This window comes from Megascapheus bottae, chromosome 10 (genome assembly GCF_031878675.1).
Source record: "Megascapheus bottae isolate mThoBot1 chromosome 10, mThoBot2.hap1, whole genome shotgun sequence".
Classification (NCBI taxonomy): Eukaryota; Metazoa; Chordata; class Mammalia; order Rodentia; family Geomyidae; genus Megascapheus; species Megascapheus bottae.
In genome coordinates, this window is record NC_143518.1 from 6,891,176 (window position 1) to 6,916,426 (window position 25,251).

Sequence of the window (25,251 nt, forward strand, 5' to 3'; positions counted from 1 at the left end):
GACATACTAATTTTTTAAATTGTTGGGGTAATGATTAGAGGGGTTACAGTTACATTCATCAGGTACATTACTTCTCAAACACTGATACCCCTTCTCATGTTTTTGTCTCCCTTCCCTCTCCCAACCCCTCTCAATCATCTTGTTTTCCCCTTTCCCTTTCCTATTTCAAATAAACAAAGTGTATGGTACAGGATCAGTAAATTACTTTTATTTAAAATTTTTTAAATCTACAACTGGGTTCCAGTGGCTCACATATAAACCTAGCTACACAGGAGGCTAAGGCGAAGAGGTTCATGACTAAAGCCAGCCTGGGCAACAATGTCCCTGAGACTCTATCTCCAACAAGCCAGCAAAAAGCTGGTTCAGAGAAAATGTTTTCATAAAGTAAACTGGACAAGAAAGACTTAGTGACAGATGACTTATAGGGGTAGAAAGAGAACCGCCAAGAACAACAGCCAGGTTTGTAACTTGGATGTCTAAGCGAAGGCTGGTGACCTCAGGTCATATGAGGAATACAAAGAGAAAACCAGAATTGTAGGGAGAGACAGAATATAAGAAATGTAAGAAATGACAGAATGTAAGACATGACATGACATACCCAAAGTGCTGGTGAGAAAACAAGACATCCTGAGCGATTTCAGATAACTGGATAAAAAGGGGAACTTAGCTACCTTGTGGGATTGTAAGGTAAATTTGGGAATAAGAATATTTAAATGTGAAAGAAACACTTTGTTTTAAAAGATGAATTAGCAAGTTAAACATTAAATTTCTGTACAGAGTAAGAATGTAAAGAAAACTGAAAGAAGCAAGAGAAATTTGCTAACTTCTGCAGAGTGAAACAATCATAACTATTGTTTATTTTTGTGTTTTTTATTATTATAAAGATGATGCACAGAAAAGCAGCTGTTGTAGCATGTGTGTGGGGGGAGGAGGGGGAGTGTGCATGCCAGTGGTGGGGCTTGAATTCAGGGCCTGAACACAGTTCCTTAGCATTTTTGCTCAAGGCTAGTTTTCAATTACATCAGCCACAGCTCCACTTCTAGCTTTTCGTTGGTTAATTGGAGAAAAGTGTCTCATAAATGTTCTTGCCTTAGTTTTGAACCATAAGCCTCAAATCTTAGTCTTCTGAGTAGCTATGATTATAGGTGTCAACCATCATTGCTCAGCTAAATGTGAATTTTATCCTGTGGTTGTAAAGAAAATAGGTTAATACTCAGAAAATACTGTATATTTAATCTCAGGAAGAACAGCAAGCTAGAAGTAGTGCCTCATACCTGTAATCAGAGCTACTTGGGAGGCAAAGATCAAGAGAACTGTGGTTAGAGGCCATCCCAGACCAAAAAAAAAGAGTGAAAGGCCATCAGAACAAAAAGATGGGTGTGGAAGCATGCACTTGTCACCTCAGATATTTGGGAAGGGTAAGTAACTAATCTATGTCAACCCCAGGCAAAAACTCAAGGTCTTATAAATTACAGAGCAAAAGGGCTGGGGCACAGCAAGTAGCAGATAATCTGCTTATCAGTCATCTTCCTAAATTCAAACTCTACAGCAACATCAGCATAAAGAGTACCAAGCATCTATGTCACTGGACCATACCTGTTTCCTCCTTCCCCAATTGTCAGCTCAGAATGATGGAAGCTCTCATCTGAGCTAGTATAGCCAAGAAAATGGTGCTTATTTCTCTCTCCCTCCCTAGGGAATAAGGGCTGTCCTGTTTCCTTAAGAAGGCAAGGTTCACATACTTAAGTCTACACAGCTTTGGGAAGCAAAGGTTCAAGAACTGTACAGCTAAGAAGTAGGAAACCTGTCCTTACCAGATCCATGTGAGGAATGGAGGACTGTCTCCACTCGACTCCAGGCGCCTCTGACTAAGCACACTGGGGTCCTGACTAGCATTGTGTCAGCTTTCCATGCAGAGCCAGGCAAGCCAGGAGGCCAGGTATGACTAACCTTGCCCAGTTTCTTACTCAGAAAGTAGACCTAGGACAAGTTCTGATGATTATGCTTTGAAGCTAGCTAGGGCAGACATAGCCCTTTCCAATGAAGCAGCAAAAATCCAAACGTAAGCCAAATGGTAGAGTGCCTATGTGAAGCTCTGAGTTCAAGCCACAGTACTGGTGTTAAAATGAAAAAAAAAAAACCTGGAAAAGAAAAAGTAAAAGAAAATCAGACTGGAGGAAAGGAACTGACTTAAGACACCAGAAAACAGTCCTAGGGGTGGTTCAGGTAACAGAGACACAGCCCAGCAAGCATGCAGCCCTGAGTTCAAACCCAAGTGCCCACAAAAAATGCCCAATAGCTATTAACAGAAAGAGAGCACAGCTTCATAGATTATTTATATCCCAAAAGTTTCTACAAACTTTTACAGAAATCTGTATTTCATTGTAAAAGGCAACAATTAATACTATCACCATTAAAAGCAAACATGTTGTATACGAAAAAATCAGACCACCTATATGTCCTTATAGACTCACAAATCTATAAAATACTGTACATATATTCAAAGGATTCTATGCCATACCGAAATAGAATATGGCAGCTCATGTCTGTAATGCTAGCTACTCAGAGGCTGAGGGTCACAGTTCACAGCCAGCCTAGGCAGGAAAGTCTGAGACTCCAATCAACCACCAAAAAACTGGAAGTGCAGCTATGGCTCAAAGTAGAGCACAAAAAGCTCAGGGACAGCTACCCAGGCCCTGAGTTCAATCCCCATGCCAGAAAACACACACACACACACACACACACACACACACACACACACACTCACAATGCTGAAAGAATGGATACTTTCTTCTAAATCCAGAAATAAGACAATAATATCTACTTTTACTACTTTATTCATTATGATCCTGAGTGTTTAACCTATAAAAATCCACTAAGAAAAGTAAATATTGGAATGAACAAAGTGAAACTACTTTTGTAGACTACACATTCACATATATAGAGATGATCCAGTTTCATACATGAAAAATTAATATTCAAAATAACAAGTTCTACAGAGTTACAGGACACCATTGAATTTCTATATGCTAGTAATAAGTGATTAAAATGAAACTAAGAAAAAAATCTATGTATGTCATCATCGAAAGACTAGAACATTTGGGAATCATTTTGACAAAAGAAGTTCCAAAGCTTTTACTCAGAAATGTATAAAACACTGTTGAAAGAATTTTTAAGACAAATAAATGAGAAAAAAACAGGGTGAAAATAAAAAGAACAGAAGGACAAATTCAAGAGTCATATCCACCCTTAATTGTCTTCAACAAAAGGCAGAAGGATGTTTACTTGACTTATGGGTTCCAGAATGCCCTGAGAACATGTCAACACCTAAAATCAATTTAGGAAAAATAACATATGACATGTAGCTGTGCCAGGCGTGAGATGAGTACAATCAAGAAATTCCAGATCCTCCGAAATTTATGCATCAAATTTTGGGGGCCTCTATGAACTGTCAGCCCTATGCTTAGTAGTTATCTGATAATCCTCTGCAAATTTAATCTCATGCCAACGAGGAACAAAGTATAAGGGTCAAGCTAGCCTGAACGTCTACATACTATTTAAATAACTGCTACGTAGAGAGTCCACTTCAGAGTCATTCTAGCAGACAAGTAAGGTAGCTGAACCCAATCAGAACAACTTGATAGAAGTAAAAGAGTACTGCAGTCTTTGAGCAGGAGCAAAATCACAATATAATCATCTCGATTTGTATGTGGCAAGACAAAGGACTGACGGTAAAATTTTCAAAAGCAGGGAGAACATGTTCTAGGTCATAATGACACCTTTGGGCAAATTGAGGACATTTATTTCAAGATCCTTTGTAATGTGAATTTTAAAATAATTAACAGAAAATCTTCCAATAGAACTTAGTTGGATAAGATGAATCTTTCATAAATTTAGTAATTAAAAGTAGACAATTAATATCTATATCATGCAAGGTACCAAATGCTTTATTATTGCCAGAGTAATCCTCATGAAGTATCTCTGCAAGGTCAAAACCTACAGCAAATATGTACTTATGAGAAATGAATAGTCATGCCAATGATCTAAAAGGAAATGTGTAAAACAAAATAATATTATATTCTTCTGAGTATCTAGTCTACATAGCATGTTACTGTTTCCTACAAACCTATAAGATAATCAACTAAGATACAGCTTAACTTTAACCACATACAATGCCATAAGATTTCTTGAAATAAATTTTCCTTTTCAAAAAATCAGGTAAATTTTCCATTTTATATGTGCAATGATTTATATGTGCACTTCTTGGAGTACATTTGGACTTTTTTCCTAGTTTGCTATTTATAGTAGCTAGATTAAGATTTGAAACCATTATAATTGTGGTCAGCTTGATTTTGCCAGTCCTGGCAGGGAATACATATTTTTGTCTGCAATCACTGGAATTTAAAATGAGAAATACAGAGAAAACTTGAAGATCAAGTAGATTATTTCTAAATGTAACTTTTATCATATCAGAGGTAAGCAAAAAAGTTTTCTAATAACAAAACTTTAAAATATTCTAAATTTGTTCAAAATAATCTGAAAGCAAATTGCAGATGTCTTTATTTGGAGCCCAATATTATGAGAAAATAAATCATTGTAAAACATATTTTAATAAACTATTATTATATTATTGCTATTATTATTTTTATTATTATTAGTAGTAGTAGTATTGCTGCAGGTCCTGAGGCTTCAGCTAAGGGCCCGGGATGTGTCCCCGAGCCTCTGTGCTCAAACCTAGAGCTCTACCACTTGAGCCAGAGTGCCACTTCCAGCTTTTTCAAAGGTAGTTTACTGAAGATAAGTCCTCGTGGACTTTCCTGCCAGAGATCGCTTTGAATTGCCATCCTCAGATCTCAGCCTCTTGAGCAGCTAGGATTACAGGTGCCCCGCAATAAATTACTTCTTAAACTTGTCTAATTATGCATTAATTTCTGAAGGACCTCATGCTGACCCAGCATTTCACAGAATTGATGGCTTTAGAAAAATGCTGATAGGTGAGTACAGATCCCATGTGTATCTTGGATGGAATCTGCAGGTGATGATTTTTTAAATGCTCCCTGGTACCTACAGTCCTGGTACACAACTCTCACTGAAAACCACTGTTAAGGAATGCTAATATTATAAATATTTTTTTTCTTGCAGTACTGTGGTTTGAATTCAGGATCTCAAGCTTTCTAGGCTGGTACTCTACCATTTGATCCATATCTCCATCCCTGCTTTTGTTGATTATTGTTTAGATGACATCTTCCAAACTTTTCTCCTGGTTTGGTTTGAAAATATAATCTTCTTACTCTCAGCCTCCTGAGTAGTTAGGATTATAGGAACATGCCACCCACGCCTGGTAGGATTTTTGACAAAAATGTCAAAGTGATTCCTATAGTCAAGAAAAACAGGTAAATAATGATTTCTACAAGAGATTATATACACATTGACCTGCTCAGGAACACAGTAAGCGATTGGCTTCTAAATAAATCTGTACTGGGATATTCAAAACTTAATGTTTGTTTGGGTTTTTTAAGATGAAAATGATCAGTTCAAGATTTGGTATGTGCCTTGTGTGCTATTTCTAAATCAGATGAAGACATTCCCAAACATGCAGTTTTGCCCATATGGAAGAGGTTTACAAGCATTAAACCATGACATTAAGGATGGTCATGGGAAAGACAGTCTATGAGGCACCCAGAGAATTAATGTTTCTTGCTTTAACAATATGCATTCAATTAACCACTACAACCTAATGCATAAACTCAGCTAAAGCATCACAAATTGCATACCCTACAAAGAAGCACCAACATCCAACTTTCTGTGACTTAACGATTCTTTACTGGTCCAATATTTCAAATGTGCTATCTCCTAGAAAATATTGGAAACTGAATTCACATAGACTTTTGTTTTTTCCAACAATTGTATTGATATAAACACAAGAAAACAGACACAAAATCATTCCATAGTTTAAAATGGGCATAAACAGGAATGAAACTGAAGAGAGTATCCACAGCCTTCAAGGATAGAGGAAATGGGAATGAATGATCTTTTTTTTTTTTAATTCTGACAAAACTCACTAATTATTCCTGGAAGACTCAGTTTTACTTTAGCTTATTAAGTCATGGAAATCTTACAGAAATAGACATCTCACACTATCAACATAACAGTGGAAGATAAAGGGAAAAAACAAACAATCCATAGATGCTGTTCCTTTGTTTTTTTTCCATTTAACACACAGCAATTTAAGAATACAATATACCAGGGCCGGGAGTTTGGCCTAGTGGTAGAGTGCTTGCCTAGCATGCATGAAGACCCGGGTTCGATTCCTCGGCACCACATACATAGAAAAAAGCCGAAAGTGGTGCTGAGGCTCAAGTGGTAGAGCTCTAGCCTTGAGAAAGTCCAAGGACATTGCTCAGGCCCTGAGCTCAAGCCCAGGACTGGCAAAAAAAAAGAATACAATATACCTTGATCGGTGTCACCTCTGAACTTTCCAACCTGAAATCTATAGCCAGGTGCTAGTTGCTCATGCCTATAATCCTAGGAGACTGATATCTGAAATTTGCTGTTCTAGCCGGCCCAAGTAGAAAGTCTGTGAGATTCATCTCCAATTTACCACCAAAAAAGCCAGAAGTGGAAGCTGTGTCTGAAGTGGCAGAGTGCCAGCCTTCAGTGAAAAAGTTAAGGGACAGCAATCACGTCCTGATTCAAGACCCAGCACTGGGAGGAAAAGAGGAAAGAAGGGAAGGAGACAGGAAAAGAGAAAGGAAGGAAAGGAGGGGGGACAGAAGGACAGAGGGAGGAGGAGAGGAGAAAGGAAGGAAGGTAAGCCAGCCCTGAGGCCCAGGCTCTGAGTGAAGAAAGAGAAGGAGGAAGGGAGGGAGACAGGGAAGGAGAAAGTGAGAGAGGGAGAGAGGAGACAGTCTTTTGTGTCCTATGGTTGTTCTTGATATTTTCCTTTTGGGCAATTTGATTTTGATGTCCCTTGATAGAATCTTCCATTTCCTTTGTTTGGGGGTTTGTCAATTTTGCCAATCAGTTTGTAAATTTCTGATTATTTCTTCAAATGCAATTTGTGTTTCATTTACTCTTTTTGATATGTCAGTACATTGTAATTACCTTGGTAGAAGTTGTCCAAAAGCTCAATGATGCTCTTTATATTTTAAGCCTTTTATCTGCTACCTCTTTCATAATTTCTACTGTTAAGTCTTCAGATTCTCTAATCCACAATGTCAAAGTTGCTATTAATCCCATCTAAAGAATTATCACTTCAGACAATGTAGTTTTCACATGTAAACTCTTCTTTCCACATCCATAACTATCATTTTGAATCTTGTTAGACTGTTCATTGTAGACATGAAATGTCTTTAAGACAGCTGTTCAGTCTTTTAGTCTGCTAAATTTAACATCTTCACCAGTTCTGGATACCTTTGAATTTTTTCATTGTTCTTATACTCTTCTAATTCCTTACAAGAAGGAAATTTCACAGAGAAAAAAAAACAGGTTGTTTATAATTGATTAGGTGATCTATATTGTGAATTTTATCTTGCTAAACACTTAGACACTTCAATTTCTCAATGTTCACAGTCATATTTGATCCTGAATTTTCATCTGGATATCTGATCTGGGATGTTTGGTCCTCCTGATTCTGGCCTTCCCACCTTGGTATATTAAGGTCTAAGTTATTCATCTAGCCTATCCTCTCTTCTCTTCTCACTCCACCCTAGATAAGCAAACCTCCATAAACACTCAAGGACCTTTACCTCCTCCTGGGCTTTCTTCACTTTGTTTCCTTATTTGGCTCTATATGAGTATGCAGGGATCTGTGGCTTCAGTAATGCTGTACTGTGTGATGTACAGGAAGCTCAAAAGCTCTGCACTTAAGCAGCTCACAGCCTAGAAATGAGCAGTTATAGGGAAATGATAATGTTATTCTACCAGCAATGAAATAAATTTTTTAAAAAGAGGGGGGAAATATGACAAATTTTCACCATATAAATAAGGCATGAGTAAGGAGGTCTTAATAATTCATCTACTTCTATTAGTATTCTTAGTTGAAACTAACATTGCATATTACTCTTGGAAACACTCACTTTGTTCATATAGAAAGGACAGACTAAGATAATTCAAAGGGACCAATTAACTAGTAGATACTGATAGCAAACTATGTAAAAACTGGATCAAAGTGGGTTCAATTTCATAAGAAAGTAGTTACAATGATACACAATATTTTGTATCACTCTGCATTGTTATACAAAAAAAAGCCACAAAACTTAAAGCAATGAAAACAACTTACAAGCCCTGATACAAAATGATCCCAAGGATTCTGAATTCACCTGATAGGACAGTTTACCCAAGAGCATATCTTATATCTTGGCTTCAGTTTTCAAGATGGTAACTTATTCACAGGGCACTTTCTCAGTGCCAGACACCAGCTAGACCCTTCACTTCTCATTTCATTCTCATATTATGAGTCTCAGTTCTCTTAAAATGCCCTATTTATCCTAAAACTTCCTCTCTTAATAAAAGCATCACTAAACTTTACTAATATAACTTAGCTCACAAAATCCTCTTTTGCGTGCCATTTAAGATTCTATTTTTGAATATTCCATTTGGAATACACACCTACCGCATCTATCTTTTTAATAACTGGGGAGATCCAAGGAAAAAACAATTACCATCAATGCTCACCATTTGTTAACTGCCAAGCATTTTTCTATAACCACTTAATTCTCACAAAAGTATTCAAGGTTTACAAAATAGATTCATATTATCAGTGTGAAATAGGCTAGGCAGGTCTTAATACTAACCTTTGATTTTACACATAAGCAGTATATGCTTCTACCCATGACAATATTACATATAGGCCTAGGGTTCAGAATGCTCACTGCTTGTTAGGTACCAGATGCTTTAATCTTCCCATTGGCTCTATGAGGTAATTACAGAACACTGAAGCACCTGCAAACAGGTGTTATTTAGGAATTTGTGGTTTAGTTTTGAGAAAAGTATGGTACGTATCATTTCTACCCATACATAAGTTTATTTCTTTTGACTATATAACATCCGATATATTTTGTTGGCATGGGTGAATATTGTTGCTTTACCTAGTTTCTAAATTAAGGAACACTGCCCTCCCAACGAATTTTAAAACAGGAAAATTCTTGAAGAGTTATGCAAAAATTTTCTGCCAGTAGTAAACTCAGGGCCTCATGCTCTTGCCTGGCTTTCTCATTCATAGCTGGAGCTCTACCACTTGAGTAATGCCTCCACATACAGATTTCTGATGGTTAATTAAAGATAATAATCTCTTAGATTTGACTACCCAAGCTGGCACTGAATTTCAATCCTTAGATGTCAGTCTCCTAAGTAGCTTAAATTACAAGCATGAGCCACCAGGTTCTAGATAAATGAGCCATAAACTATGTGTGGGCACGCATGCACATGTGCTTAGAGATGGAATAAATGAAAATACTCTCTGCTCTACAGCAAAGGAATATAAAATATTAGAGTCTAGCAGGCTGACAAAATATCCAACCTTATTTTGCAGATCTAAAGTGAAGCTTAAGCTCAGAAATGAGTATATGAAACCTATTCTTCCTCAGATGAATCCGTCCACAAACTGATCTTCTTTTATTCAAATAAGCATCTCTTTCTGTCATCCTTTTTCTTTTTCTCTTATTTTTTTTCCATTTTACACTGTCTTCTTTTTCTTCTTTTCTTTTCCTTGTCTTCTCAATGGCTTTCAAGATAAGGATGTCATCTGAGCCAGTGCCAAAACACTAAGTTCCCACAGATATCCCAGTATCCAGTATTTCTCTGATGCCCATTTAAGGCTAAGTTTAGCTTGGAGAGTGCAAGGTTATAAAATGTTCTCCTTAATGTCCTTACAAGTGCAGAAATGTGTGTGCATGAATGTGTGTGTGGGGGGGGTGGGTGTGTGCATGCGCATGTTCATGCACTTGTGGGCATATTGAAATTTACAGCTGACAATTTCTACCTTCCTTGCCATCTTCTTTCAACAGAATCTTTAACATGCAGGGAAAAGGGAGAACTTTCATTTCTGTAAGATACTAGCAGCTAGTGACTATGATAAGAATAATTATTTATGTAGATTAAATAACATTAGCAGAAGATTCTGTCACAATTTAGTTTACAATAGGATACATTGACACTAATTTTCCCCTCACTATGGTGAGCTATGGTTTTTCTTTCAGTCTACACTTATTAAACTGACAAAGAGACCACTGAAATTCACTCTTTGCTGGGAAGCACTTCTGAGCTCTCTACTTGTTCTTACTCCTATTATGGTATTTTGTGTCATCGTGTATCTTCATGTTTAAAGTAGATGACTAGTTCTGGTTTTTAAACTGACATTTCGCTTCTTATTACCAGGGAGTACACATTATTTGTCTTTGTAACTCAAGTTCCCAGTACTTAACACTTAATAGAGTCTTTAAAAGTATTGTGTCAACAGCTATTAAGTATGTATAAATAAATGTCATTTACTTAGCCTCTTGTATGATCAACTTACAGTTTAAAAGGTAAAAAGACATAAAATACTAAAAGCACTAGGAAAAATACAGATATTTATAACATTTGGAAATGGGTAAGGATTTTCCAAACACAATACTAAAAGAATAATTATAATAAGCTTTCCTAGAGGGAAATAAACAGAAGGTACCAAAGCTCTAAGTTTTCATATAGCCACTCACGCAGCAATTACATTTCCGTGATATATTCTAAGCATATAACCCAGGACAGAGATTTACCTACAGAAGTTTTTACCACATAACTATATTCGGAACAAGGTAAAACAAAAGTATAAAGAAACAAACAACAAAAGACACGTTTTTGAGGCAGTAATGGAGCTAGAAATCAGGGCATGAGCACTGTCCCTTAGCTTTTTTTGTTCAAAGTTGGTGCTCTGCTACTTAAGCTACAGCTCCACTCCCAGCTTTTTGATGGTTAATTAGAGATACAAGTCTCATGAACTTTCCTTCCTGGGCAGGTTTGGAACCACAATCCTCCTCAGATCTTAGCCTCCTGAGTATCTAGGAGTACACCATATTTACTTAAATATGACTAATTTATTCAATTCCTACAATACCCCTGAGCTGTAAAACTCAACTTGCATACTTTAATAATAAATTCCAAGTTTGTGGGATTAACATTGATTAACAAGAACATCAGCCTGATTAGCAAGAATAACAAGCCTGAATCTAGTTTACATACTTTACCGAATTCAGGAGATTTGCCCATTTCTACTCCTGTTCTTAAGGTAATCTGGTAATCTTGACTACCTTCAGCTTAGTGACTGTGCCTTTACTCCTGAAATGTAGATAGGTGAGCACAAATGCACAGAATAATTCAAGACATTTTAAAAATTCTTGTGACTGCCATGGTGGGCACCAGAATGGTTGAGTCCACTCAGGGAACTTTCCAGTATCTATTCCCACGTAACCAGACAGTAAAGGGTATGCTGAGCATCCGTGAAAAGCCGAGACTGGGAAGGAGCCTAATATGCAGAGTTCCAACATGCAGGATTTAGACAGTGAAAATGCCCGATGGATGCATTAGCACAGGGGTCCAAGGACTAATGGGTAGACCCAAATACTCTTTTCCTGCGCGCTCAACTATATCTAAACTGTTCATTTCAAGAAAGCTGCCCCTTGGGCCGGGAGTTTGGCCTAGTGGTAGAGTGCTTGCCTAGCATGCACGAAGACCCAGGTTCGATTCCTCGGTACCACATATATAGAAAAAAAGCCAGAAGTGGTGCAGAGGCTCAAGTGGTAGAGCTCTAGCCTTGAGGAAGTCGAAGGACAGTGCTCAGGCCCTGAGCTCAAGCCCAGGACTGGCAAAAAAAAAAAAGTTGCCCCTTCCTGTAGTCACTCCATTAGCATTTACCTAAAGGTTTGAAATTTTAGGTTTTATGAATGCTAACACGGGTAACTTCATCTCACAATTTTTTTTTCATTTTAGATGCAGACTATCAAAAGAAATTTTTCATGGAAATCTAATTAAACCAAGTGATTCTCGGCTCTTCCTTCTTAAAAGACACTTTTCTATTAGTTCAGTTTGGTTTCTGCAATCTAGAATGATGTGCATTTCAAAGGAAGTCTCACTAGGTGTCAGGGGTCAGGATAACTGGCAGTAGCAATTTCTGTGTGATCAAAGTCTAAGATATATTTCTAACAGAATGCATTTGCAGCAGCTTCAAAGAAAATTCTATTAACATAACATCTTATGTTAGTCAAAGAATTTAAAAAGGGCTCTCTGTCTGGGCAGGGTACATTGGTGAGTAATCATTTTGTCCAGCAATTCCTATTTCCTGCTTTCATCTTCCATATTTCTGTGGATAAGTAAGTAACACTTTAAGTACCCAGAAGAGGGACTCAAATTTGGCTATATCCTGCATACTCTACTAGTTTTTCTTCAGATGCATATTACTTTTTTCTTTTTAACGCCATTTGTTTGGAGAAAGAAGCAAAAAGAACTGAATACTTTTATGTGATTTGGACACAGCTAAGCTGGCTGCAATTTATAATCAGTATGTGATAACCAGAAACCTCTTTTTTTTCTTTTATACTAAGTATAAAAGGTCATTGTGCATATCAACAAGAAGGAGAACTCCAGAGTGTCAGCTTACTCAACTCCCAGACACAAGTTAAATACCATAATCACGCCAGGCATTAGTTACCACTCAGTCCCTGTCTCCAGTCCGGAAACCAGTCTGCCAGAACCCAGAGGGCTGAAGAGGCAGCCATGCTTTATCACCTAATCCCAAGAGGGCTGTTTAAAGGAAAAATTATATGTATTCTTTATTAAGAGGAAAATATTAGTAATTTTACAAAGTTCTTTTTAATCTAAGTAATGAGGAACAAATACTTTGAAATAGTAATTTAAAAAACAATAAACTTTGAATAGTATACATGAGCCTACACACTAAACACAGCATGAATAAACTTTTCCTTTAGTATTTATGTGGGCAGAATATTTCTTAAGAATTATAAACTCTGGCTTTATTACAATTAGCTAATAAAAAATTCAACTGAAAATGTCTCATTAAAACTGTTAAAAGTTCATATTGTGATCAAATAGTAAAAATTAGTTTCTTTGGGAAAAGTGAAGTCTTAAGACTTTCATCTGAAGGGCAGTAATTAAAAAGAGCACAGAAACAAACCCATATTTTTAATAAATATATAACTTTAAAGTCATGAACCAATGAATTTTCTCATTTCTTCAGAAAACATGCTACTGTACATGTAAAATGCAGGTACGCCTTTATTGGTTTCTCATAAATTTAGTAAGAAATAGCAAACCTAGTGAATGAATAACTGTTGAGGATTAATGAGGTAATGCTTGGAAGCCTGAGCTGAAACTATCCACCTTATGCTTTTTGCCAATTAGGAACTGTAGTTGAAGTCTGCTTCAAGATGAAAGAACTGCAAAGTTTACATGTCTCCCAGAAAAATGAACCCTATCCCTACCAGCTCAGATTATGTTTCAGTTTCTAACTAACCTCCAGTCTATGGTGTTTAAATAAACTTCACATCATCTAGGAAATTTGTGTTCTTCCATTCTGAGCAATTTATCTTTTCATCCTAACATTTCATATTAATTTTTCTTCCTCAAACAAAAACCCTGAAGATTTTGAAATTCATCCTAAGAATAACTATAAGCTGTCATGTATGGAATGTAGTTCAGTCCCCAAAATCTCAATCACGTTAGAAATAGCATAAATATCTTGATGTGTATATATATAGCAAGGGTATGTTCAAAGGTTGCATACATCTGGCTCTCCAAACATTGTAATTTTAATTTCTCAGTTTCTTCTCAAGACTTAACTTAAATGCCATGATCAAATTTTCTTTTCATGATAACGACAACAATTTTCAGAATATAGTATTACTTTGTAGTTTCTAACCTCTACACATTCTCTCTCTCTCTCTCTCTCTCTCTCTCTCTCTCTCTCTCTCTCTCTCTCTCTCTCTCTCTCTCTCTCTCTCACACACACACACACACACACACACACACACACACACACACAATCACTACTTATCTGTAATATTCCACTAACATACACTATATACTATAGTTTCACAACTTGAGGATGTATGTAATAAGAATGATTATGTCATATTACCTTTAGTTTAAGTTTATTTTTGTTGTATGATTCAGTACTAAATACTACATTTTGTGAAGCTTAACCTCTTTGGAATGCCACAGTAAGACTTGTTTCTTAGTGTCTCAGTACTGGGAATTTTCAGGAGTTCACAGGTCACAATAAGCTCGTTTTATGTTGGCTTTCCTGACTATTTACAAGGATAAAATAGACAATCCAGGATGTCAAAAAACATCAATTTACTCCTCAACCTATTTAGTGTCCACGGAAGCTCTTCTAGGCTCAGAGTCAACCATCATTTTCATACAGCTTTGGGATAGCACACATCAATGCCTATTGCAAGTACGGGTCCTATTATATCTACATCAAACATAGTAACAATACTTGCTTTTTAAAATCCAAGCTTAAGCCAATCTGCAAGAAATTATCTCTGGAAAATGTTATCGGCCCATGGTTAGAGGAGAGGCATCATCTCTACAGTAGTGAACAAGAAAACAGATTGCATGTTGTCTCAGTAATTGGACAACCACGGGGGGGAGGGGGAACCTTTAGAAAAGGACAATACTGAAACAAAAAGAAAAGAGCCAGGAGAAATGAAGTAATGGGTACCTAAACATCAGTAGCTTCAGACTACATGTTCTGGAAAGTAGAATATTTTCTTATTGCTTAGAGAACTTTGTGCCAGATTTTTGTTCGTGTTATAGCCAACAATGTCTCAGTCCTCTCCTTTTTGCTGCTTAACAGAGGTAATACTCTCAACTGTGACTCTAATGTGAACTAAGCACACCATAAGAACTTTCCATCAGTGACTTAAATCATCCTAATGCTACTGCTAATAGTAGCAGTAGCTAGTCTCTAAAGATTTTGGAAAAAGTCAAGTAAAACTGAAATATTTGTGTCACCAACCTTACCATTCAACTTCCAATAAAATAAAAGAATCACAGTATTTCATCGGAAAAATTTTGGAGGACTAGAAGAATGTTATGGGGTTTTATCATGAATTGCTTCAAAGCTCTCATTTCTCTTATCTCTTGTTACCTCTTTCACACTGGGGACCAGTGAATCCATAAACACAGGCACAGCGGTTGGGGCCAATGCAACGCCCGCCATTCTGACATCCATTTTCACAGACAGCTGCACACAAAAACAGAAAGAAGTAGCTCATTACATAGAAAATCTCTAAGCAATGATGTTGCCAGCAGAATATCTTACATTAAATAACATCTCTAAATGCAAGTTACAATTCACATTGGCACTTAAGTAAATGCATCCGTTCTTCATTAAGATCAATGCCTAAATCACATTGCTAAGTAAACATGTAGTATATATTTTTAAATTTATTAACCATAGGCATAGGGCTTGACTGACTCCAGAATCAGAGTATCACTATTCAACCCCATTATTTCTGTTTTACTGGCCCTATGGAACTAGCTTATCACAAGTGAGTAAAATATGGAGAGATGAAGGGAAAAGGAGGAGACATTTAGGTAGCAGAGTGAGAGAACAGGAAGACAAAATGTGATATGAAAAATACAAAATATGGGACAATGAAAGGATAAAAAGAAAAACTCAGAAAAGAAAATCTAGATAATAACATCCCCCAAACAACAAAGCAGAAAAGACAAATTTAACATGAAAATTAGGAGACCATATCATTTATATGCTACAAAATGTTGAGAAGCAACCTATTTGTAGCAATTATGTGCAAGTCACAGAAGAAAGGAATAACCTCCACTGACATACACACACACACACACACACACACACACACACACACACATACACACACACACACACACGCATACATTTTTGAATCCATAGCCCAAATTATTTCAAGTATGTGTCTCTTGGTTTCTATGGGAGATTTGTTTTCCAGTACCCGTACAGATAACAAAATCTGTTGGGGCTCATTTGCTTTCTCTACAATGGTGCATTATTTGTTTACAATCTGTTTATTTTATATCACTTTCAGATTGTTCATAACACTCCATATATTGTACATTGTTTAGTAAAGAATGACAAGGAGGGCTGAGATTGTTGCCTAGTGGTAGACTGCTTGCCTAGCATGCATGAAGCCCTGAGTTCAATTCTTTGGTACCATGTACATAGAAAAGGCCAGAGTGGTGCTTCAAGTGGTAGAGTACTAACTTTGAGAAAGTTCAAGGACAGTGCCCAGGCCCTGAGTTCAAGCTCTAGGGCTCGCAAAAAAAAAAAAATGACAAGGAAAAATTGCCCATGCATATCTGATGCATGCACAATTGTCTTTAAATATTTTTAATTGCTTGGTTGGTTAATTTCATAGCCTCAAAACCTGGGGATATGGAGAACTGACTGCAATGACAGAATCGCAGAACACATTCCCTTTCACTCCTCTACAGGATTTGGAGTTAAATGGCCCTCAGCAAAGCCAAAGATCTGGAACTGATCCTTCTTTGTTCCCTCCCCACCACTGTACATGGAAGTCTACCTCAGCCAGGATCCAGAACAAGAAAATAATCTGAAATATCACAACAATTTTCTCACCACTTTGCAAGGCAGACAGCTACAATGAACATATTAATAGGTTCTACGCCTCTCCTCCTCTGTCTCAGCAACCCCACTACAACACAGATATATATTACTAGCCTGCAGTAGTGAGGAGATTAAAACTGTATTAAGATCAAAGGCCTACTGTCTGGACACTACACTTTTCTATACTCATTTTTTTGTGGGGAGAGGGAGTACCAATGTTTGAATTCTGGGTCTCACACTTGCTCAGTTTACTTGTTTTGCTGGTGTTCTACCACCTGAGACAAGCTACCAGCCTGGTTTTTGCTAGTGTTTTGGAGATGTGGTCTCTTGGAATTTTCTGACCAAGATTATCTTTGAAGTTCAGTTCTCCAAATTGTAGCCTTCTGAATAGCTAGGATTACAAATATGTGCCATCAACACCAACAGTGTTCTAAATTCTTAGTTCCTCTTTTTTATTTAACTACAGAACATCTGAATGGAAAAGGAGACTTATTTTCCTACTTCCAACCATGACACTAAAGAGCAACAGCAAAACAAAGTGAAGCAAGAAACAGAAAAGGAAATAGAAATAAAAACCAAAAGAAAGTGAATTTCTCTTGAACATGTTATGACTGAAAGTATTTTATAAAGCAACATCTTTGTAATAAAACGTAACACAGATAATTTCAATTGAATTGAAAAGGAACTTGAATGTGCCTGAATTTTCACCAAGAGCAGAATGCTGGCCACCTAGAAAGACACGAAGGCTTTCTCCTAGAATGAGAGTGATGGGCAGTGCAGGGAGAGATAGATGAGAGCTGCCACCACTGTGGGGTGGGGCTAGGAGAAGCCAGACCTTCGACATCTGCCAGTCTGCAAAACAGAACTTGAGTGAGAACTTGAGTGACGACAGCACTGGAGCCACTCCATGCTTAAATAATACTTTACTCCTCAGGCATTTCCTCAGCAATTTTTTTTCTTTGTGCTAGATAATAGTATAGGTTCATATTTCTATGAGGCAGACTTCTGAACTACTTCATAAGACTATCAACACTTGAGATGATGGCTGTGAGATAAAAGTAGCACTCCAACTTGAATTTAAATGGTTAAAGGGAGAAAAGGGAGAAATTTTGATTGCTCTGACACAGGATGATACGTCTTTACTCTTGGTGCTGCCTAGGATTTTTCCAGTCTATCCATCTCCCAGCATTTTTCCTGTCCTAACCTGTGATCTACCATTTACCACTCCACTTTGCTGGCTTCTCTTCCTCTTCCTCTTCCCCACTTGATAAAGTTGCCATGAAGCAGGGCTCCAGGCTTCTAACTTACTCCTTCCTCTGCCTACATTAATTTCCTAGTAAGACCTCCTAGGCCTATGATTAAATATTATCCAATAAAAATACAATCTATATGCTCCCAAATCGAAGTCTTTCTCGCTGACCCCTAGTCTAAGATCTGAAATCCCAGACATTGCCACTTGGACATGTAATACACTTCTCTACCCAATACATATGAAACAAACATATTTTCTTCAGCCAGCCCTCTTCCCACACCCAGTTTCCACCATCCCACTCCCCACTGACCTGTTCACATATCAGGGAAATGACATCACCACTTAGCCAGACTCCACTAAAACACTACAACTGTCACTGTGGGGATTTTTGTGTTGTTTGTTTTTGTTTTTTAAAGGTGCTGGTCCTGGGGCTCAAACTCAGGGTGTTTGGACACTGTCCTTGATCTTTTGTGCTCCAAACTAGCACTCTGCCACTTGACCTCTGCTCCACTTCCTGCTTTTTTAGCAGCTAAATGGAGATAAAGAGCCTCACAGACTTTCCAGTCTGCCCACCACTTGCTGGCTTTGAACCTTGAGATTCTCAGATCTCAGATCCCTGAGTAGCTAGGATTACAAGCATGAGCCTCTGGTGCCAGGCTCCACTGCCACTTTTGTTCTTTGCCTCTCCCTTTCTGTGTTTTCTTTTTGCTTTTTTTATACTTTCATATATTTCTTATTTTTCATTTAGTGCTGGGGCTTAAACTAAGGATGAGAGTTCTGTCCCTTAGATTTTTGTCTCAAAACTGCTACTATACCAGCAGAGCCACAGTCTCACTTCTGACTTTTTGCTCGTTAAATGGACACACAGAATCTCACAGACTTTCCTACCCAGGCTTATTTAAAGCTGTGATCCTCAGATCCTCAGAGCTCAACTTACTGAGTAAGATTACAGATGTAAACCACTGGTGCTCACCTCCAATATTTGTTTAAATTTCATAATTGGTCCATCAGTATATATTGTCTTCTTAGACTCTACTTCCAAAGGAAAATCTAGACTACTCACACATCTTTAATGCCTCCTGCTGCAGTACTGCCACACAGAGCACCACTGCAATAGCTCCAAAATGGCCTTTGTTTCTCTTTTATCCCATTCCAGTCACAACCAGACTGACTTTAAAAGAACTACATTAGTTCTTATCACATGACTACTCAAAATGACTTATCCCATATAGAATATATCCAGATTTCTTTCTCAGCTTGTAAAAATCATTACCTTTCTCTTTAACTCTCCTCGTACCATTTTTCCTTGTCCCACTTTTATTCTAGCCACAGAGTTTATCTTTCCTCCAAAGTACACGGCGTCTACTGCCTGGCACAGTCTCTTTGAAATCTGTTTTTCCTCTGTGCAGAACACTTTTCCCATAGAACTAAAACCAGACACAGATCTGTGTTCAAGTGTTGCATCCTCAGAGGGCTCCAATATACAATAGAAGAGAATTGCTAATCCTAGACTACACTCTCTCTTCCTAATTTGTCATTACTATACTCTTACCCTAGACTTTCTCACTAGCTATATTGCAATAGGTGCTCAGCTTGTCCTTATGCTAGTCAACCATCTTCCCAAGGAGATTTATCACACTTATTCCTGAAGAGGAAAGGGCATGCAATGGTCATCCAACATTGCTAATGAAATTAAAGAAAGCCTTCAAAAAAATCACTGCCTGTATTTCTGGGTATCAGCTTTTATAATTCTTATTTTAGCAACTGTCACACTTCTGGGGGTTTTCTGGAGTCACAAGTCTCTTCTTTCACTTAATACTAACATCCTTTCTAAGACAACCTACAAGAAAGTGTCTTCCTTCAACTGTTCCCTAAGTTTCTATTAGGTACAATGCCTTCACGTTTTTATTTGCTGAATAAGAAATTTATAAGCTACATATTTTGCATTGTTCTGATATAAACATTAGACAATGAGAGTGTCATCTCATGAAGCATGGATATGTACTGATTTCCTGACCCAGTGCCTTTCAAATGCCCTTGCCTAGAATATCCATGAGGTTTGACACAGGCCCAGAGGTCATCAAAGCACTTATTGAAGGGGAGAGCGCTGTCTATCCACTGGTTTCCTGTTTCTATATGAGAAGCAGATAAGGGGAATGCCTATCAGAGCTCATTCCTAACAACCCCTTCAGGAATATACACACTTGTGTACACAAGTACCTCTAATTGGTACAACAGCTGAATTCAGGCCAAAAATAGCTAGCTCCAGGAAAGATCTGAGAACCATTCAGAAAGATCAGTTTAGGCCAGGCTCTTCCCCTTATGATTCTTCTTGGGTTAATTTTGTACTGCCATTATACCTAGCCATCAATGGATCTGACACTTGTAATCCTAGCTACTCAGGAAGACAAGGACAGAGGACAGAATTTCCAAGCCACACTGAGCAGAAAATAAGTAAGACTATATTGCCAAAGTAATCAACAAAATGTCAAGTGAGAGGCATGGCTGTTTAGTGAAGTGTCAAGAGAGCCAGCTGTGTTGTGAGTAAGCAAACTGATGGAGAGTACAAGGTATTGAATTCAAACCCCAGTATTGGGGGGAAGAGGGGGAAGAGGGCAAGAGAAGGTATAGAAAGAGGATAGGAGACAAGGGGGAAACATTTCCAGCAAACCTTAGTTTTTCAGGAAAGTATACATGTTTTATCACAACTGACAAAACCAGGAAGTTATTGCAATATGTGTCAAACTTGTTAAAAAAAACACTAGTAATATTCAGCAATATCAATGTTCTAAAATACACAAAGCCTGAAAGAGTTAGAAAACTTCTAACGTTAGAAATTTAGCTTTAAAGTATGGCTTGTTAAGTGAGATTACGTCTTCAAATAAAGAACACCTCGATTGAGATTTATGAACACATATAAACTATCCACTAAATCAAATTATTCATGGCACAGTCAATGGAAAAGTCCTTACGTTGTCCACAGTGAGTTCCAATATATCCCTTCTGGCACTGGCAGTGGTCCTCAGCACAGGTCCCTCCATTGAGGCATCTCACACTGCACTGCTGAACTGGGAAGAATGGCACCAAAAATACATCAACATAATCACCCAAATGATAGTGTATGTAAGTTCACACAATACACACTGCACGTGCTACTCAATGACAGATACATTCTAGGGAAATAAATTTTGGGATCAAAATGCACACAGGCAAGCATACCTGTGATAACATATTATTCAGTATGCACTTAAAACATACTACGAACAAGAAGATTAGGGGGTGGGAGGAGGGAAAGTGAGAGAAAAACATGATAAGGGGTATCAATATTAAAGTAATAAACCCACTATCTCATAAATTTAACTGTAACCCTTCTATAAGTTACCATAAAAATAAAATAAAATAAAAAATACTACGCTTTGTCTTAAAAGAAATCACTAGAAGGTGATTAGTGGCATAGCTACTAGCATAGAGGAGGTTCTTGTATCCATTCAGAATGCAAGAAGAATTTGGGGTCAGTCCGTATGGAGCCTGCATTCCAGCAGGGAGACAGACAAAACCCAAGTTAAAAATACTGCAAAGTAATTACAGATTGTGAGAAACTGTCTCAGGCAAACTGGTCTGAGAGAGAATAGCCTAGAGAACAATGGGAAGTTAGATAGGGGACCCAAACAAGACCACATTGTAGAGACATCCATCCACATGTCACTCTTCAAAACTGAAGGATGAGAGTCGGCCAGGCAAGGGAAGTAAGAGAGAGGAACTCCACAAAGAAGAAAACCACAAAAATGGACATTTCTTAAGATGGTAAAGGGTCTCTCTCCTCTGAAGAACTGAAGATGTTTGTGGATAAGAAGCAGCAGATGGGGAAGAGATCACTGAACATCAGGCGGAAAACAGACAGTTTAATGCTGAGCCTTCTCAGTCACACGGGGGTTTTTGCTATATCCCAAATACAAATGGGAGTAAGTAGAAGGAATTCCATAAGAGAGAAGTGATATGACTTATATTTAAAATATTTCTCCTCAGAGAGTGGATATGAAAAGAGTAGGTAGAGAGTAGTCCAGATCCAGGGTAGAGATGAGGAAAAAGTACCAGCAGAAGTGATATAAAAAAGACAAAAGTTGGGAGCCGGGAGTTTGGCCTAGTGGTATAGTGCTTGCCTAGCATGCACAAAGACCCAGGTTCAATTCCTTGGTACCACATACTTAGAAAAAGCCAGAAGTGGTGCTAAGGCTCAAGTGGTAGAGCTCTAGTCTTGAGAAAAATCCAAGAACAGTGCTTAGGCCCTGAGCTTAAGCCCAGGACTGGCAAAAAAAAAAAGACAAAAGTTGAGATTTTCTTGGTAGAACCTACAAGACATATTGGAAGAGTTGTGTGGAGAAAGAGTAGAGGCTGTTGCCCAAATACTAGGAAGACAACACTTTCTGAAGTAGCCCAAACTATGCAAGAAGTAGAATGAGGTTAGCAGTGAACCAAGAGTTTCATTTTAGACAGGCCAATAAGTTCCAAGTACTCACTACACATTTGGTTCAAGAGAGCCAAAAGAAAATCAAGCATGTGAATGAAGATCAGTGAAGGAATGTAGTCTGGAGAAAATTATTGTAAGTACACTGGAGGTAACTGAAGCCACCAATTTAATAGAGCTCACCAAGAGAAGGTAGACTTTATGGAGATACCAAACCTTACATACAAAACTGATGCAAAAACAGAAAAAGTAATAATCACAAAATGGAGCACTGAAAACCACAGGCAATAGAGAAGTTAAAGACACTTCAAAAAAAAAGAGATAGCAACTATCCCAAGAGATAGTAATACATGGAGCTAAAAGAAGAAGCAAGATCAAGCAGGCTGAGAATCAGGGTCAAACAAATGTACTGATTTCCTTCTAAAGTTTACACTATAAAGTACAAGTCAATAAGTAACACTTACCAGGTAGGGCAATCAAGAAAGTTGAATTTTAAAATTTCTCCAATATTATGTGTTTGGCCAAGGATAGATATGAGATAAAAACAGATAACCAAGCTATGAGCAAGGGTAGATATCATGCAGAAAATTAGGCAAGAAGAGAAACCCAATAGGGAAATAAATTGATTAGTGTGGTCAAGAAAGTCTATATGCATTTGAATGGTGGGTTTCAAAATGCTGAGTTTGGCCTAGTGGTTAAAGTGCTTGCCTAGCATGCATGAAGACCCGGGTTCGATTCCTCGGTACCACATACATAGAAAAAAGCCGGAAGTGGTGCTGAGGCTCAAGTGGTAGAGCTCTAGCCTTGAGAAAGTCCAAGGACAGTGCTCAGGCCCTGAGCTCAAGCCCAGGACTGGCAAAAAAAAAAAAAAAAAAGTCTATATGCATTTGAATGGTGGGTTTCAAAATGCTGGATGCAGTGGCTCATGCCTATACTAAGAGATGTTTTAAAGGCAAAGATCAGGAAACTTGTGGTCCAGAAACTGTGTGAGCACGTAGCTCAACTAGTAAAATTGAGTCTGGTGATGTAAACATATTATCCTAGCTATAACAGGAAGCATAAACAGCAAGACTGTAGTCCAAGTTCACTTAACATCAAGACCTTATCTCAAAAACAGCCAAAGCAAAAAGACCATGGGTGTGTCTGAGATAGTAAACTACCTGCCTAGAAAAGTACAGAACCCTCAGTTCAACCCCAAATACCACACACACACACACACACACACACACACACACACACACACACACACGAAGTTAAAAAGCTGAAAAATGCAGATAATATCAGAGAGACCAGAGTTTTTAACAGAAATTTCATCAGAATTCCAATTTATCAGATGAATTTTGGGTCTTAGTGTAAGTCATACAGCATTTATATTCACTTTATTTAAATTTATAGAGATAATTATTAAAATATAGCAATTTCACCTTCATTTAAGGTAAATATAAAGCAGTCATTTAATTTTTGAGCAATTAAATAAACCATATTTATTTCTATCTTGTTCTAAAGCTATTTTAAACACTTGCGTAAATCTTGGCTACGTTGCAAATGGCTCATGCATATAATTCCAACTTACTAGGGAGACTGAGATTCTAGGGGATACCATAGTTCAAGTTTAGCTCTGGTAGAAATAGCTCACTAGAGACTATCTCCAAATTATCAGCAAAAAAGGCAAGACTTGTGGGGCACCAGTGGCTCACTCCTATAATCCTAGCTACTCAGGAGGCTGAGATCTGTGGTTTGAGGTTCAAAGCCAACCCTGGGCCCTAAAGTCCATAAGACTCTTATTTCTAATTAACCGCCAGAAAAAAAGGAAGTGGTGCTGTGGCTCAAGTGGTAGAGTGCTAGCCTTGAGCTGAAGAGTTCGGGGACAGCGCTCAGACCGCTAGCATTCAAGCCTCATGATCGCAAAAAAAAAAAAAAAAGCAAGACTTAAGCTGTGGTCTCAAGCGGTAGAGCACCAGCCTAGCAAATGTTAATCTGAGTTCAAACCTCAGGTTAATCTTGGACCTTAAAGGCCCAGCCATTTCTAAGTGAGTCATGAAAAATAGCCTACTTTTACAACTATCTTCTGAAGATAGTTGCTGGAATTAATACATATAAAGCAAAATAACTAAGTATGAGTCAAATATCTAGCCAGTACTCAATACTACCTGTTTTCTTCCCACTCCTCTTCTTTTTCCCCTACAATTAACCCATAAAATAGAATATGGGCTGTTGTAGTTAAGCAAAGGCAATCAATATAGCCTGGTGTTTGGGTCTACACCTAGGTATCATCCTATGTAGATTTCAGTTTATGCCACTTTGATAACTTCTGTGTCTTGTTTTCCTAGTGTATAAAATATTTCATAATATTGATGTGAAAGTTGAATAAAGTGGTATAGTTCAGCACCAGAAACTATACAATGCATAGCAAAAGCCCAGTATGATTTGAATAACTACTATTCAAAAAAGAAGGCTTCACTGAATCTTGGCTTTTCTGCTATGTAAATACATAGCTTTTGGACCAGAAACAAGGCATGTTTCCACTGAAAATGATTACTGATTGGAAGCAACAACCAGCCAACTGAAGGTCCTTACTTCAAATCTTTAGACTTAGTTTGTGAAGAAAAAAATTTATATTTTCTTTGTAGATGGCAATTAACTGACATTTACTCAAAAGCTTAGTAAATAAGAGTACATATAAGAAACATACTTGATTTTGCTCCACAGGTGGGTGAGATTTGGCCACTGGAACAAGTACACATGTTGGGGCGGGAACAAAATCCATCTCCACAACTATTTCTACAAATTGCTGTCAAAAGCACAAGAAAATAAAATGAGTAACAACAGAATAGACTACAATTTACCAAATAAGAATCCTACACTTTTCAAACATAAGGCTGAAAAACTAAAATGAAATAGATGCCACCAAAGACC

General features: G+C 37.7%; 1 protein-coding gene across 2 annotated transcripts in view; it reads right to left on the minus strand.

Annotated features, from left to right (window-relative positions):
- The window catches only part of Fbn2 (fibrillin 2), a 199,313-nt gene that overhangs the window by 168,116 nt on the left and 5,946 nt on the right, over positions 1-25,251 (minus strand). For both annotated transcript variants that reach the window (XM_090340122.1, XM_090340121.1), the window contains exons 3-5: positions 25,028-25,126; positions 20,843-20,938; positions 15,146-15,241 (exon numbers count right to left, since the gene is read on the minus strand). In XM_090340122.1, coding sequence (XP_090196248.1) covers positions 15,146-15,241; positions 20,843-20,938; positions 25,028-25,126 — 291 coding nt within the window. The remainder of the gene's footprint in view (positions 1-15,145; positions 15,242-20,842; positions 20,939-25,027; positions 25,127-25,251) is intronic.